This window comes from Papilio polytes, unplaced genomic scaffold (assembly GCF_000836215.1).
Source record: "Papilio polytes unplaced genomic scaffold, Ppol_1.0 DF823879.1, whole genome shotgun sequence".
Classification (NCBI taxonomy): Eukaryota; Metazoa; Arthropoda; class Insecta; order Lepidoptera; family Papilionidae; genus Papilio; species Papilio polytes.
In genome coordinates, this window is record NW_013525325.1 from 287155 (window position 1) to 301700 (window position 14546).

General features: G+C 36.2%; 1 protein-coding gene across 1 annotated transcript in view; it reads right to left on the reverse strand.

The window, feature by feature from the left end:
• Nucleotides 1-192: 192 nt before the first annotated feature.
• LOC106103067 (serine protease snake-like) overlaps nt 193-14546 on the reverse strand; it is a 17570-nt gene continuing 3216 nt past the window's right edge. Inside the window, exons 2-10 of the mRNA XM_013282729.1 lie at nt 12619-12705; nt 10639-10726; nt 9158-9256; nt 8059-8129; nt 6323-6423; nt 4630-4824; nt 3534-3720; nt 1819-1976; nt 193-882 (exon numbers count right to left, since the gene is read on the reverse strand). Of these exons, the coding sequence (XP_013138183.1) occupies nt 709-882; nt 1819-1976; nt 3534-3720; nt 4630-4824; nt 6323-6423; nt 8059-8129; nt 9158-9256; nt 10639-10726; nt 12619-12682 (1137 nt within the window). The 5' untranslated portion in view covers nt 12683-12705 and the 3' untranslated portion in view covers nt 193-708. The remainder of the gene's footprint in view (nt 883-1818; nt 1977-3533; nt 3721-4629; nt 4825-6322; nt 6424-8058; nt 8130-9157; nt 9257-10638; nt 10727-12618; nt 12706-14546) is intronic.

A 14546-nucleotide genomic window follows, 5' to 3' on the forward strand; every position in this document is an offset into this window, starting at 1 on the left:
AAAAAGTAGGCGTTTTAGGCTTCCTTCTTCATCCTGTAAAGGTTGAAGAAAGGAACGTATGTTGTGAACTTTTAAACTCCACGCGCAAGTAGTAGGCAATAGCTAGTTAGTAAAATCATCGATTTTTTTTGTTTATTTAAAATAACTGTCTATTAATATTGAAGAAAACGTGTTTAAAAATAAAAATAGGAATTGTTTAAAAATGTTTAATATCGTAATTATACTAAAGTGATACAGTTCCAGTCGTAAAAATTCCCTGGTTTCTTATACGGAGACAAAACCGCTTACAATTAATCATACTAATATTATAAATGCGAAAGTTTAGATGGATGTTTGTTAGTTTGTAGCATAAACTGCTGAACGGATTTCGATAAAATTTGGTATAGATGTAGAGGATATTCTGGAACAACACATAGGGTACTTACTTTTGTTTTAAACAGACGAAGTAGCGGGCAAAAGCTAGTAACTCATAAGTTCCAAAACAATTAAGAAAATAGATAAGAGTGAACAAAATTTCCATCTGTACTTTCTCTAAAAAAAATTATTATTAGTATTAAAAAAATAATTGTTAAACGACATCTATTGGCAATTTCAATACAATCGACATGTTTTTGAGGATCTATCAATAGATGGCGTTAAATGTGAAAAATAATGCTTATTTGAATATCTTCGTTAGCTTAAAAATAGACACAATTCTCAACGTAAATATTACTGGTTAGGCCAAACTATATCTTCAATCCAGTCAATATAACTAGAAACCCTAGTGTAGACCGCTGGCGACCCTTTTTGAGCACAACGACCACCAAATGAGGTCAGACCCATTATGTGATATACTCTTACCGATGGTTCTGTCATTACTTGGATTGGAGCGCCGGAATCACCCTGGATATATTTAGTTATACTTACTATCTTACTAGATTTACCCCGCGATTCCGTCTGTGTGGAATCAAAAGTAAGCGTTTTTCCAGACTACCCTCTATTCAGTTTAGGATACATCTAAACTTTTGCATTTGTAATATTAGTAATCTGTGAAAGTTGGGATGTATGTTTGTCAGTTTGTATCCTAAATTGAACGGATCTCGATAATTGTTTGATAGTCACACATAACTTAGTTAATTTTGATTTTTTTGTATTCCACACGAACAGATTCGCGGGTGAAAACTAGTATATCTATATCTATACTAATATTTTAAAGATATTTTTATTTTTGTATGAATTAAAATAACTTATAAATTACTAGGCCGATTTTAATTCTTTAACATGACATGTTTGCATTGTAGGGTCAGCTCGCCCCCAGCAATAGCACGACCACACAGAAGACAGGCGTCAAGTGGGTACAATTCTTCACTAAGTCTTATGGGTGTGGTGCCGGAGGCCTAGTAGTGCCTTTCCCTTTTTACCCATTTCTTAAAAAGAAACGATAGGAAGGAAAAGTGGATTTGATGGTGGAGGCGCATAGGAAGGGGAAATATCCTCTTTATGTGCGTCTCCGTTGGTTAAGGCAAACCCTACAATTGGGGATGTCTATGGGCTGTCGCTTCGCCATTTCAGCGGTTTCAGGTGACCGCTGGCTCGTTTGCCACCTTATGCTAATATTACAAATGTGATAGTTTAGATAGACGGATGGATGTTTGTTGGAGTTTGTAGCCTAAACGGCTGAACGGATTTCTATGAAATTTGGTAAAGATGTAGAGATAGCCTAAAAGAACACATAGGCTACTTTTTTTAGTTCCACGCAGACGGAATCGCGGGCGAAAGATATATATTTTTTTTAAATGTCTTGTGTATACCCTTGTCGGTTTCTTGTCTGTCACTTACCTGACAAGTATCTTTCCCTCCATTAAGTTCGCCCGCACACATCTGTGTCGGAGCAAAGCCATCCCAATATCTGTTCCTCGGAGTTATTATGTCACATTGTTGGTTACTGTATAAATTTAATCTTACATTTTGTAAAATATCCGACGTTGTTGTTGAGTCTAAAAATTAACCATACCAATAAAAATATAGACAGTGTTTGTTTTACTGATATATAGATGTCTTACTAATCTTACTAATATTATAAATGCGAAAGTTTAGATGGATGGATGGATGTTTGTTAGCGTTTGTAGCCTAAACGGCTGAACGGATCTACATGAAATGTGGCACAGGTTTAGAGCATAGTCTGGAAGAACACATAGGCTACTTTTTATCCCGGGATAAGTTACGGTTCCCGTGGGATTCATTAATTTAGTTTTTTAATGTTTACTCGATCATTCTGCAACGGTTCAACATATCTTATTGAAATTTGGCACAGATATAAAACAAAGTGTGGAGTACACATGGGATAAGCTTCATCCCCGAGGTGTCTGGTTCCCGGGATACGTAGCTTTTTGTTATTTATATAGTTCGTATGTTTTCTAATACCACGCGGACGAAGTCGCGGGCAACAGCTCGTATATAATAACATACATTTAATCAGTTCTAATACACATTGCAACATAATACAACATAATACACTTGAACAAAAAAAAAGAATATAAACGAGATAAGAGAAAACTAACTATTAACAATCAAAACTAATGACAAGAAAAGTGAACAGAAAAAAAAGCTAAAATATAGACATTTTAACAATGCGTTGCAATGCAGAACTGATAAGGCTTTCGCTCAGCTATATGTTTAGTACCCTAGGGGTAAAAACGCTGTTGTTCTGCAAAAACCTTTACATCCTCCGTACGTAAGTTACAGCGGTTACATTATTGAAAAGTAAGAAATTAATTGAAAGGTAATATTATTGTATGGACAAAACAAAAAATAAGCACACGTAAAAAATAAATAAATAAATAAAAGCAAGTCATACCAATCAACAATTTAAAAATATAATATACTAGCTGACTTCCCATGTGACTTAATCCGCATAAATTTATTTTACACGAGCTGTTGCCCGCGACTTCGTCCGCGTGGTATTAGAAGACATACGAACTATATAAATTACAAAAAGTTACGTATCCCGGGAACCGGACATTTCTCGGGAAGGAAGCTTATCCCATGTGTACTCCACACTTTGTTTTATATCTGTGCCAAATTTCAATAAGATATGTTGAACCGTTTCAGAATGATCGAGTAAACATTAAAAAACTAAATTAATGAATCCCACGGGAACTGTAACTATTCCCGGGATAAAAAGTAGCCTATGTGTTCTTCCAGACTATGATCTAAACCTGTGCCAAATTTCATGGAGATCCGTTCAGTCGTTTAGGCTACAAACGCTAACAAACATCCATCCATCTAAACTTTCGCATTTATAATATTAGTAAGAAGTAAGATCTATACTCTATAATAATAATAATAATAATAATAATAATCATTTAATCTATTCAGAACACTACAGCACTTACAAAAATCACAACACACAGAAAATAACAAATTTAAAATTAAAATTATACCAATTATAACTAAAAGTAAAAACATACAATATACTCTATACGATTTAGCGCCGCCCAATAAAAATGGTATCCATGCCTACTCCTGTAAGTTACGGTTGTTATTTTACTTACTTTCAGTAACACCCCAGCCAGTCGCTATAACACTTTTGTGTTCTCCAAAGTCAGGCTTCGTCCAGAGACATGCAGGTCGCACATCCTCAGAGAATTTCAAAGCTTCTGCCAGTTCCACAAGTGCGATATCGTTGTAGCGTGATGGAGGCTTATAGTCTGGATGTTTGTGTATGGATTTGATCTTCACCTATATTTATATTAAATATTTATCTTAATAACTAATATTATGAACGCGAGATATCGAAGATTGTCATACATGTAGATAGTCTGGAACACATAGGCTACTTACTTATGTTTTTTCCTATTCCACGACAACATTTCCAGATCGAGTCGCGGGCGAAAGCTAGTGTATACTAATATAATAAAGCATAAACATACTAATTAGTGGCATAGGATGTCAGCAATCACATCATATTCTTGAATATATCTTTCTTTAGTAAAAAGCCCTACACTTATACACGCTTTAGGCTATATTTTTCACGCTATCAAACTAAAGAGGTAAAAAATCATTCACATGGGAAAGAAACCATAAACTACAACCTAAAATGCAAGGTTTAACAGTGGTAGAGCCCGCTTTAACATCTTCGCACGAATGGGTCGGCTCGCTCCGTGTAATACCACGACCTTACAGAAAACTGGCGTGAAGTGGAAGCAATTCCGTGTTTCGTCTGATGTGTGTGGTGCCGGAGGCCTAATTTTAGTCCCTTTCCCTTTCCACCCTTTTCTTAAGAGGAAGGATGGGAAGGAAAAGTGCATTTGATGGTGGAGGAGACGCATAGGAATTGGAAATGTCCTCTTTATGTACGTCTTCTCCTTCGTCAATGAAGGGTAGGCAACGCATCTGCAATTGCGGATGTTTATGGGCAGCGGTCACTTTTCATTTCGGTGGATTCAGGTGGCCGCTTGCTCGTTTGCCACCTAATATTATAAAAAAAAAAAGGTTATTAAGGTAACGGTAACTGTGATATTTGAAATTGAGAATTCTACAAATGTAAACAATAAAATATAGTTTTTATAGTCTCATGCGAATGAAGCCGTACGGGAACAGCTTGTAACATAAGACGCGTTATAATAATAATGAATTAAATTTACTTACGTCAATAATTGGGTATCCATTTTTATACTTAGGGTCCAAATCAACGTTCCCCAAACGTACAATAACCGGTACAGGATTGACGGTTTTCGCTTTAAAAGAGCAGTGACCAGCCGTTAGTATAAAACGCGGACTAATAACACTTCCACCACAACCGAATTTGTATCCTCCGTCGAAATTGCGCCAAGCGATGGCACCCTAAAACACAGAATATAAACCTTAGTAATTTATCTATATCTGTACTTCATTATCTTTCTCCTTATCCTACTCCCGTAGGGTCGGTACAACGGATTTTTGTCGTCTAAAAAACTACATCATACGTCATCTCAGTCATCACTCCCTTCTTGATCATGTCACCTTTCACACAATGCATCCATCTCTTTCTGTCTACCTCTACCGGTGTACCACACTCATAACTAACGTTCTCCTTGTAACATGCGATTCATCCCTCCTCATAACATGCCCCCATGCTAACCTTTTACTCCTTACCTTCTCTACCACTAGGGCTACTCTCAAACTTCCTCTAATATACTCATTTCGTACTCTCATATCTTATCCATTCTTGTTATATACTTGTAAATATAATATAGCGTAAATACACAAATATGTCACAGTATTTTTTGAATATTTTTTCAATAGCTTTATAGTTACGAGACCTTTTCCTCTATACATTTGCAAGCTATTAAACTTTAGGAGTAAATAATTTAAAAAAAAAACGTCATTCAGGAAAGACAAAACCTACAAGTTGATATAAAAGAAGCAAGATTGCTGGTAACAGTTATCGTTATCCAATGTCAAAGGCCTTTCTATTCTTACTTACATACGTGATCGAATCGCCACAGTATGGAATGCCATGGCCGGTGTCCACGGACGAATTGACAAATTATTCTTTGAATCTTCGAGTTACAGACACAAATAAGAGATGAACATGCAAATGTTCATCTCTTATATAAATGCAATAATATGCTTCTACATTTTTGTTCCTAGGAACCACTTGTGTAACAACAAATTGCAGGTAAATGATAGCTTTCTGAATATGGCGGTAAAATGCGTGGATTTCTAACAGTGGTAGTGCCCGCTTAAACATTTTCGCACGAATGGGCCGGCTCGCCCGGTGTAATACCACGACCACACAGAAAACAGGCGTGAAGTGGAAGCAATTCCGCGTTTCGTCTGATGAGTGTGGTGCCGGAGGCCTAATTTTAGTCCCTTTTGCTTTCCACCCTTTTCTTAAGAGGAAAGACTAGGAAGGAAAAGTGGAGGAGACGCATAGGAAGGAGAAATGTGTTCTCTATGTGCGTCTCCTCCTCCGTCAATTAATGGTAGGCAACGCATCTGCATTTGCGGATGTCTATGGGTAGCGGTCGCTTTCCATTTCGGTGGATTCAGGTGGCCGCTTGCTCGTTTGCCACCTACTGTTATAAAAAAAAAGGTTAAAGCAAAAACACACGCTTCTTAGTTATATAGATCAATCATAGCATATTTTTTAATCAAAATTTTTTACGAAAAACCCTTTTATCACACACTCTTGACTAAACTGTCTCACAACTAAGTTTGTCGATCGTTTCGCGGCTCAACTGTTTAGTTGCACAACTAAACATGGAGTTGTGTGCTCAAGCTCATAAGAATCAGAGACTAAACAGTTGTGCGATATTTTAGTAAAGGAGTGCGAGCTCTTAGCCTAAAGAGATATTACCATATGCGGAAATTCTCGCGGACTCGAGTTACTTCCTCCGAAAACGTATGTATGTTGTGTATTAAAAAATGTTGGAACATTTTTATTATATTCCTTACATTCTGAAAATATAAAACGTAAATCTTATTAATATTCATCATCATCATCATCACCAGCTCACTGAACGTCCCCGAGGACCTCGGAGCGGAGCCTATCCTAAACTAGGGTGACTAGGCCATAGTCAACCACGCTGCACTGCGGGTTGACTTCACACATATCTTTGAATTTCTTCGCCGATATGTGCATCACGATGTTTTCCTTCACCGTAAGAACGTCGGGTAAATTATGTACATATGAAAATTCGAAAATCACATTGGTACTGTAGATTACAAGTCAAGTGCTTAAACCACTGAGCCACCGACGCTCTTCGACTTCTCGACTAATATTATAAATGCGAAAATTTAGATGGATGGATGTTTGTTAAAGTTTGTAGCTCAAACTGCTGAACGAGTGTCAATGAAATTTATCATAGATGCAGAGGACAGTCTGAAAGAACTCATAGGCTACTTATTTTTGTTTAAATTTATTACTACGCGGACAGAGTCGCTGGCGAAAGCTAGTATTAGTACTAATTTATATAATAGTAAAACAAAGAAATTCAAGAAAATATATAGAGATAAATATGTAAGCATAGACACTTTATTTGAGATATTCTTCACATGTTACTACCGCCATCTATTGATAGATCCTCAAAACATGTAAATATAATTTTATTTAAATTAATTGCCAATAGATGTCACTAAATCATATTTAAATGTTTATATTTTGTGAGACTGTTTAATTTATTTTATAACATAACTAGCTATCTCCCGCTACTCCGTTCGCGTGTATTTAAAAAAACAACAGAAAATAGTATTTGTTCTTCCGAACTATGCTACATCTATGCCAAATTTCATCGAGATCCGTTTAGTCTTTTAGGTTACAAACTCAAACAAACATTCATCCATGCAAACTTTCGCATTTATAATATTAGTAAGATATGTGGCTTATTATAATTTAGTAAAATGTTTTATTGTCTGTCAATACACGACACGTCACTAAATTAGACAGATAAAGTAGCTTTCAAAGAAGTTACCGGCGAAAATATGTTCGTATTTCGTTATAGTGTGTCTAAATAAGATATATTAGTTTAATAAATGACGCATGAAGTATCGAATTCAATTTGTATGAAGTCTAACGTAAATAGACAGGTGTAGTGACGAAACACGCAGCGAACAATTATGAACTATCGATATTCGGTTTAAATAATTATCGAACTCAACTAAAATTATTATTTTCTTATTAACTAATTTAGAGGACAATTCTAGTATTGATTTTAGTGTAGAGAATTTAGCGATGAGAGAAATAATAGCGAAATCCAATTCGATTATATACGGCTGTAGTAATAAACATTTATTTACTCTTATTATTTGTTATGGTCATTATTAATTTGAGAAAACAGTGTATTTTTTAATTCATAAGTTATAACTATAAATCTATCGATTCCAACTTCTATAAGAATAAAAATCGAAAATCGATAAGATTCATGACTGATTTTACATAACCCATCCCTACTAAATTTGAAATGAATTGTCAAACTAATCTAAATTATTTAGACAAACTATTATGTCTTTGACTAATACGAATACTTGACTGATTTTAGTAAATAAATGTTTTTTTTCATTAGTGAAAAAGGTAATTTATTTAAAATCACTCACTTCTTTCACTGACTCTTTCTAGTTGACGTAACTTAGGCGCCTTGTTATTTCCTTGCCGAGCTGGTTGTTTGCTGAAAATAAAAAGGGAACATTAAATTTATGACTAGCTTACTCGTGCAACTGGCCTCTAAATGGAGTTAAAAATAGTAAAATATAGCTTATGTTACTCAGATAACATAGCTTTTTATTAGTACAAGAATTTCTCAAATCGGCCCAGTAGTTTTTTTGTTATTTCAATACATTAGACAACTTATTTAATTGATACTGTCGCTTTTAACTCAGAGCAATACTTCTCGTCAAGACTCAAGTTACGCGCCAATCTATCTATACTTCTAGTGACATTGACAGCTGTCAGCTAGGGACGTGACGTTTATGCCGATAATCTAGAGTTGTGCCAATTCTACAGCACGGTACTAATTTTGTTCCTCACAATACATACAAAATTACAAATGTTTCTTTATAATATGACTAGCTTTTCGCGACTTCATTCGCATGAAATTATGAAAATTGTTTATTTGATTGAATTTGACAAATTCAAATGCAAATGTCTGCCTTCTTGCAGAGGGTATTGTTATAGGCCCCCGAGTATAATATATAAAAATCAAGCATTACAAAATAAAAATTAAATTTAGTCAGATTTTTGGCAACTTTAAATCGCCTGTCTTCGAAAACGGCCCACGGAAATTGTCTGCCAATATTTGTTTAGTAATTCTTACAGTGGTCTCCAACACATATGTGAAAATCAGCTTTGTGAAAATAAGTGAACTTAGGTGTGTTTTTTACAGAGCGTGATAGCCCGTAACTGCCCCATTTGACAAGATAACTAATGGCCATTCAGTTACATCACAAACGAGTACTATCGAATCAGATAACTGTAAAGTTTTAGAATTTAGGTGTCGTCATCCTGCTCTGGGATCTCAATCTAAAAGAATAAAAATCGAAAATCGATAAGATTCATGACTGATTACACAACCCATCCCTACTAAATTTGAAATGAATTGTCAAACTAATCTAAATTATTTAGACACACTATAGTGTCCAAAAGCAGACAGGAATCAAAGTGAAAATAAACTGTGCGTTAGTTTGGTCTAAGATTTACCTGGGTCTATTTCTATTAGCGTGTCTCTGTTCCTGGACGCAACATAATAATATTCTTCTCTTCGTATATTCGCAGAATGTTGGTCTTCTTCCACGCTTACTGGAAATTAAATTCATTTGAAAAATTTCCCAAGATTTAGGACCTCTCCCACAATTGTAAATTTTCGGATAACAATCCAACGTAAGATGCTCGCGACTTCCCGTGTGAAATTACAAATATAACCTATTACGTTCGCCCTTTTTCTCAACCTATTACCAAAAGTATTTATTTAGTACGTAATAACAGAAATCTACCGATGCAAGATTCCAAATTTCTAAGCCCGGTAGCTTGTAAGCTGATTTTTCGGTTACACTTATTGTTTGTGTTCGCGATATCTTCTAAACTATTAGTCCAATTTAAATACTGTAAAGGACAATTTTATTCTACATTAAATTCTCCTGATAACAAACGCATTTATTTGGATAAGCATTAATATTGAAACGAATAAAAGAACGCTGCAAAAAGTGCTTTAATTCATTTTGTAAACATAAAAGTGGTTATTGTAAAAAAACCGTTAAAGATAGATATATGCCATTGCGGACTTTTTTGTAGAACTTTTTGAGGTCTACAATTCTTTCATACATCATTTTTATATACCTCTATTAAGGGCAACGCATCTGCAATTACGCGTGTATACATATGTAGAGTTCGCATTTCGGCGTATCCAGGCCTCTTGCTCGTTTGCCACCTTATATTATTAAAAGTTTCCCCGACTGTATTTTAGAAAACCGTAATCCGTTAGTTACAAGTAATTACAGAAAGTATGTATGGATTGCAAAGAGGATATATAAATGTGGATTATGTGAATGCAGTTCCAGTGCGGCTTCATCCGCATGAAATTATAAAAACTTTATTTTATTGTTTACATTTGTCAAATTCTCAATAGCAAATGTCAAAATTACCGTTACCATAACCTTGCTTCCTTAATGTTGGCAGTTCGAAATTTATAGCCCCTTTCCCAGGTGATTTTTTTCGAATTTATTAACCCACTAGGTTTAATAGTGTAAAAATATATAGCCTAAAGCGTGTCGGAAGTGTAGGGCTTTTTATTAAAGAAAGAATTATTCAAAAATATACTGTAACTAGCTGTTACAGTGCGGCTTCATCCGAGTAAAATTATGAAAGTGTTTTCATGTGTTAAATTATCAGTTGCAAATGTCAAAATGATATGAAATGACAAACCATTGCAACCTTGCTTTCTTGATGTTGGCAATAACTTATGGTCTCTTTCCTACATTAGAATTTTTATCCAAAATATTTACCCCTAAGTTTAACGGCGTAAAAATATATAGCCTAAAGCGTATTGCAAGTGTAGGGCTTTTAATTAAAAAAAAAGAGTTATTCGAAAATATGCTTCGATTGCTAACATCTTAGGCAACAAAGAAGTGTGTGTTTACGCTTTATTTTATTAGTATAAAAGTATAGATAAATTGATCACTTACAAAAAATTATCATTTGCGGAATGACAATTTTGCGGCTGTAAACATCGTCCTGCTTTCTTACTCGTCTTGTCAACACAATTTTGACCTTCTGTGGAAAAATAATCGTTAATCTATGGTCAAAGAGTAACTGTCATTTCGGTTCCTACGTAAACTATCGTATGTAACGCGAACAAAAATCTTTTAAACAATTCAGACCATGAAATATGAACATATAAGAAACAATAAATACTTAAGTCTTGTCCCACTACTGGCTGATAGATTCAGATATTTTAAAGATGACGTCACTATCAGATAAGGTAACAAAATCCGATGTTTCTATCGCTTTACACGTTGGATTAGACAGTATGCAATATGCATATGACGCCAAATTGTACCATTTTTTTAAGTATACTTTATTACTATAAAAACATTCCTGCAAAGATTTTTTAAATATAATGTGATTTAGTGGCGAAATTTAATTATTAAAAGGTGTCTTTTTTCAAATTCCCTCGCTAAGTTCTAAACCGCACACTATTGGTCGAAGCAAGTGGCTTATCTAATATGTCGTCGCTGTGTTGACAATATACAATTCATTTACGTTAGTTTATATAGAAATACACTCTTGAAGTATTTTACTGTAAACACGATATTAAAACCAACTTTAAAATAAAAAAAATAATAAATAGAATTATTAATCACCACTTATTTGTACCAGGAATAATAAAAATGAATCGATTTTTGACTTTTTGACCTTGAGAAACTTTGTTGTGTTTTACGTCGAAGTGACATCTGAGCGTATGTTATGAATGAAATAGACGATTGACGTCATCGTCTCATGACAACTCCGGTCGCGTGTTAGTCGCTTGGAAATGGTCGTAATTTTATTTAATTATTTTTAACTAAATGGTTGAATATTTTCGCGTCAATTTTTTTTGTGGTTATTTTATAACAAGTAGAATCGGAGAAAAAAATACATGCATATTCTCTATTTACGATTTAGTGGGACAGGCCCTTAATCTTCTTTCTAACGTTACTTTTATAAACAGAATAAAAGCGTGTGCACATTTGACGAAACTATCGCAAAACTGTTGTGATTGTCGATTATTTCGCAGTCAACTGTTTAGTCGGACAACTGAACATCGAGTAGTGTGTCCATATAAGCTAGGAATCATAGCGAGACTTAACAATTGTCCGATTGATCCAAAGATATGCGCACGCTTCAAGTATTTATCAAGTTAATTTAAGATAACTTAAAATAATAAGAATGTATCTCAAATGTATCTTAAGTCTCCTAGCTAGAAGTCTTATTGTGATTTCATTACATTCCAAATTGCTTTAAAAATACACTAGCTTTCGCCAGCGACTCCGTTCACGTGGAATTGAAAAAATAAAAATAAATAGCCTATGTGTTCTTCCAGACTATCTTCTACATCTATACCAAATTTCATCGAAATCCGTTCAGCAGTTTAGGCTACAAACTCTAACACACATCCATCCATCTATCCATCCATCTATCCATCCATCCATCTAAACTTTCGCATTTATAATATTAGTAAGAAGTAAGATTAACTAGTAAGTTTCTTTTCTTTTTAGAAATATAATTCTTTGAGCATTATTTAAATTTTACTAACATTTTATAGTAAATTTGGATGGATGTTTGTTAGAGTTTGTAGCCTAAACTGCTGAACGGATCTCGATGTTTGCCATAGATTAGACTATGTTCTTAGATTTGTATCCACGCGAACAGAATTTCGAGGAAAAGGCAGACAATCAAAAATATGTTTTTACTAGCTTTCGCGCGCGACTCCGTCCGCGTGGAATTATAAAAAAACAAAAGCGAGTAGCCCATGTGTTCTTGAGTATTCTCTACGTGTATGCCAAATTTCACCGAGATCCGTTCAGTCGTTTAGGCTACAAACTCTAACAAACATCCATCTAAACTTTCGCATTTATAATATTAGTAAGATTGTAATTAAAAAAATATGCACTTAAAAAACTTACCTCTAACTTGGCAATCGATATTCTGTACCCATAGGAGTAATGTAATTACAGCAACATATTTCATATTTACTGTCTTTTTTTTAATTTCTGTAACAATAAAAAATATATATATAACAGTGGTAGAGCCCGCTTTAACATCTTCGCACGCGTGGGTCACCCCCAGCAATATACTACACAGACAGGCGTAATAGGAAGCAATTCCGCGTACAATCTGATCATTGTAGTGCCGGAGGCCCAACTTTAGTCCCTTTTCCGCCCTTTTATGAAGGGAACATGGATTTGACAGTGGAGGAGACGATAGGATGAGGATATATCCTCTTCTAATGCGTCTCCTTCGTCGATGTAAGGTAGGCAACGCATACGCTATTGCGAACGTCTATAGGCAGTGGTCGCTTCCCCTTTTTGGCGGATTCAGGTGACCACCTTATGATGTTAAAAAAATATCACCAGCTTACTACGTCCACACTGAGGGGCTCAGAGTCCCTAAGTTAGACTAGAACTTCACTGCCCTGCTCGACTTTTTTTTATAAGGGAAGGGAGTAAACGAGCGGCGGGAACACAGAAGTGGTCAACGACGCTCAGACATCCAGAGGAACTATAGATGCGTTGCCGGCCTTTGACGTTGTAGACTCGCTTCCTCTTCTTTTTCTTCTTTCAGACATATCTTTGAATATCTTTACGGATATGTGTACTTCACGTATGTCGGTACGTATGTACATTCGGGGAAACTATCGGTGTTCTAACTTATAAATTACAATCGCTTGAACATTTGGAAACGAGACGCGGAACAAAAATAAATACATAGCTTATAAATGTCTATAAACAAGTCTGGTAATTTGTATCTCTACGTTTCGAGCGTCGGTGGCTCGATATGTACATTATACCCGACGTTCTTACGGTGAAGGAAAACATCGTGATGCACATATCTGTGTGGAAATTCAAAGATATGTGTGAAGTAGCGCAGTGTAGGTTGACTATGGCCTTTTTTTTCCGAAGGTGAATGCTTTCTGCATACTCCATGCCTCGGGGCAGACACGTGAGTTATGTGGGACTCTCCCCCCCATAGTGGGGGGCATACCGCACTAAACCCCTTCGTTCCCTCCTGGCCATTGTGTGGGGCGCCACGGGATCGCTTGCGCTTGCCACCGCGACGCCCCACTGACCGCCCCGGGAAGGGGCCCTCGGTGCGTCCCAACGAGTTGGGACGCTGCACCTTAAGGCGCTCCTCGGAAGACGGCACCGTGCAATGCGGGCTCGGAGACCCCGCCTCGCCCGCTGGTGCCGCCAGAGGTTGACTATGGCCTCGCCTAACTTAAGGTATACTCCGAGCCCCTCAATCGGCGTCCTACACAATGGCCAGGAGGGAACAGAGGGGTTTAGGTATGCACCATTATAGGGAGAGGCCCACATAACACTCGTGTCTGCCCCGAGGCACGGAGTATGCATAAGGAATTCCCCTTTTAAAAAAAGACTCCGAGCCCCTCGGTGAGGACGTAAAGTGAGCAAGTGATTCGTTTGCATTCACTGCAATCTAACTAATCTATACTATTATAATAAAGGGTAAACACACACTTATTTGTAGCCTAAGATGTCAGCAATTACAGCATGTTTGCGCCGTTTCTGCCGCACCCTAACAGATGGCGCTGTAGCGAGACATTATTTTACTGTATCGCGATGTTTAGTCTCATGTCTCGCTACACATATACTTCCTGCGGTTCGCAGGTGTCTTTGGTGGTTGTCATTGTCATTGCGTTTGTTGGTTTGGTATTGTCGTTGCGTTGTAAAGGTCTTTTGTCGTTTTGGTCGAGTCGTCCAATTTTTGGACAAGGTTACGTAGGAGTAGACGTGAGCGTTATTTCACGTCACTAGTTACAATCACCTGTGACGAGATATGTAACGACGTCACTAGCTTCGAGTCAAATTAAAAG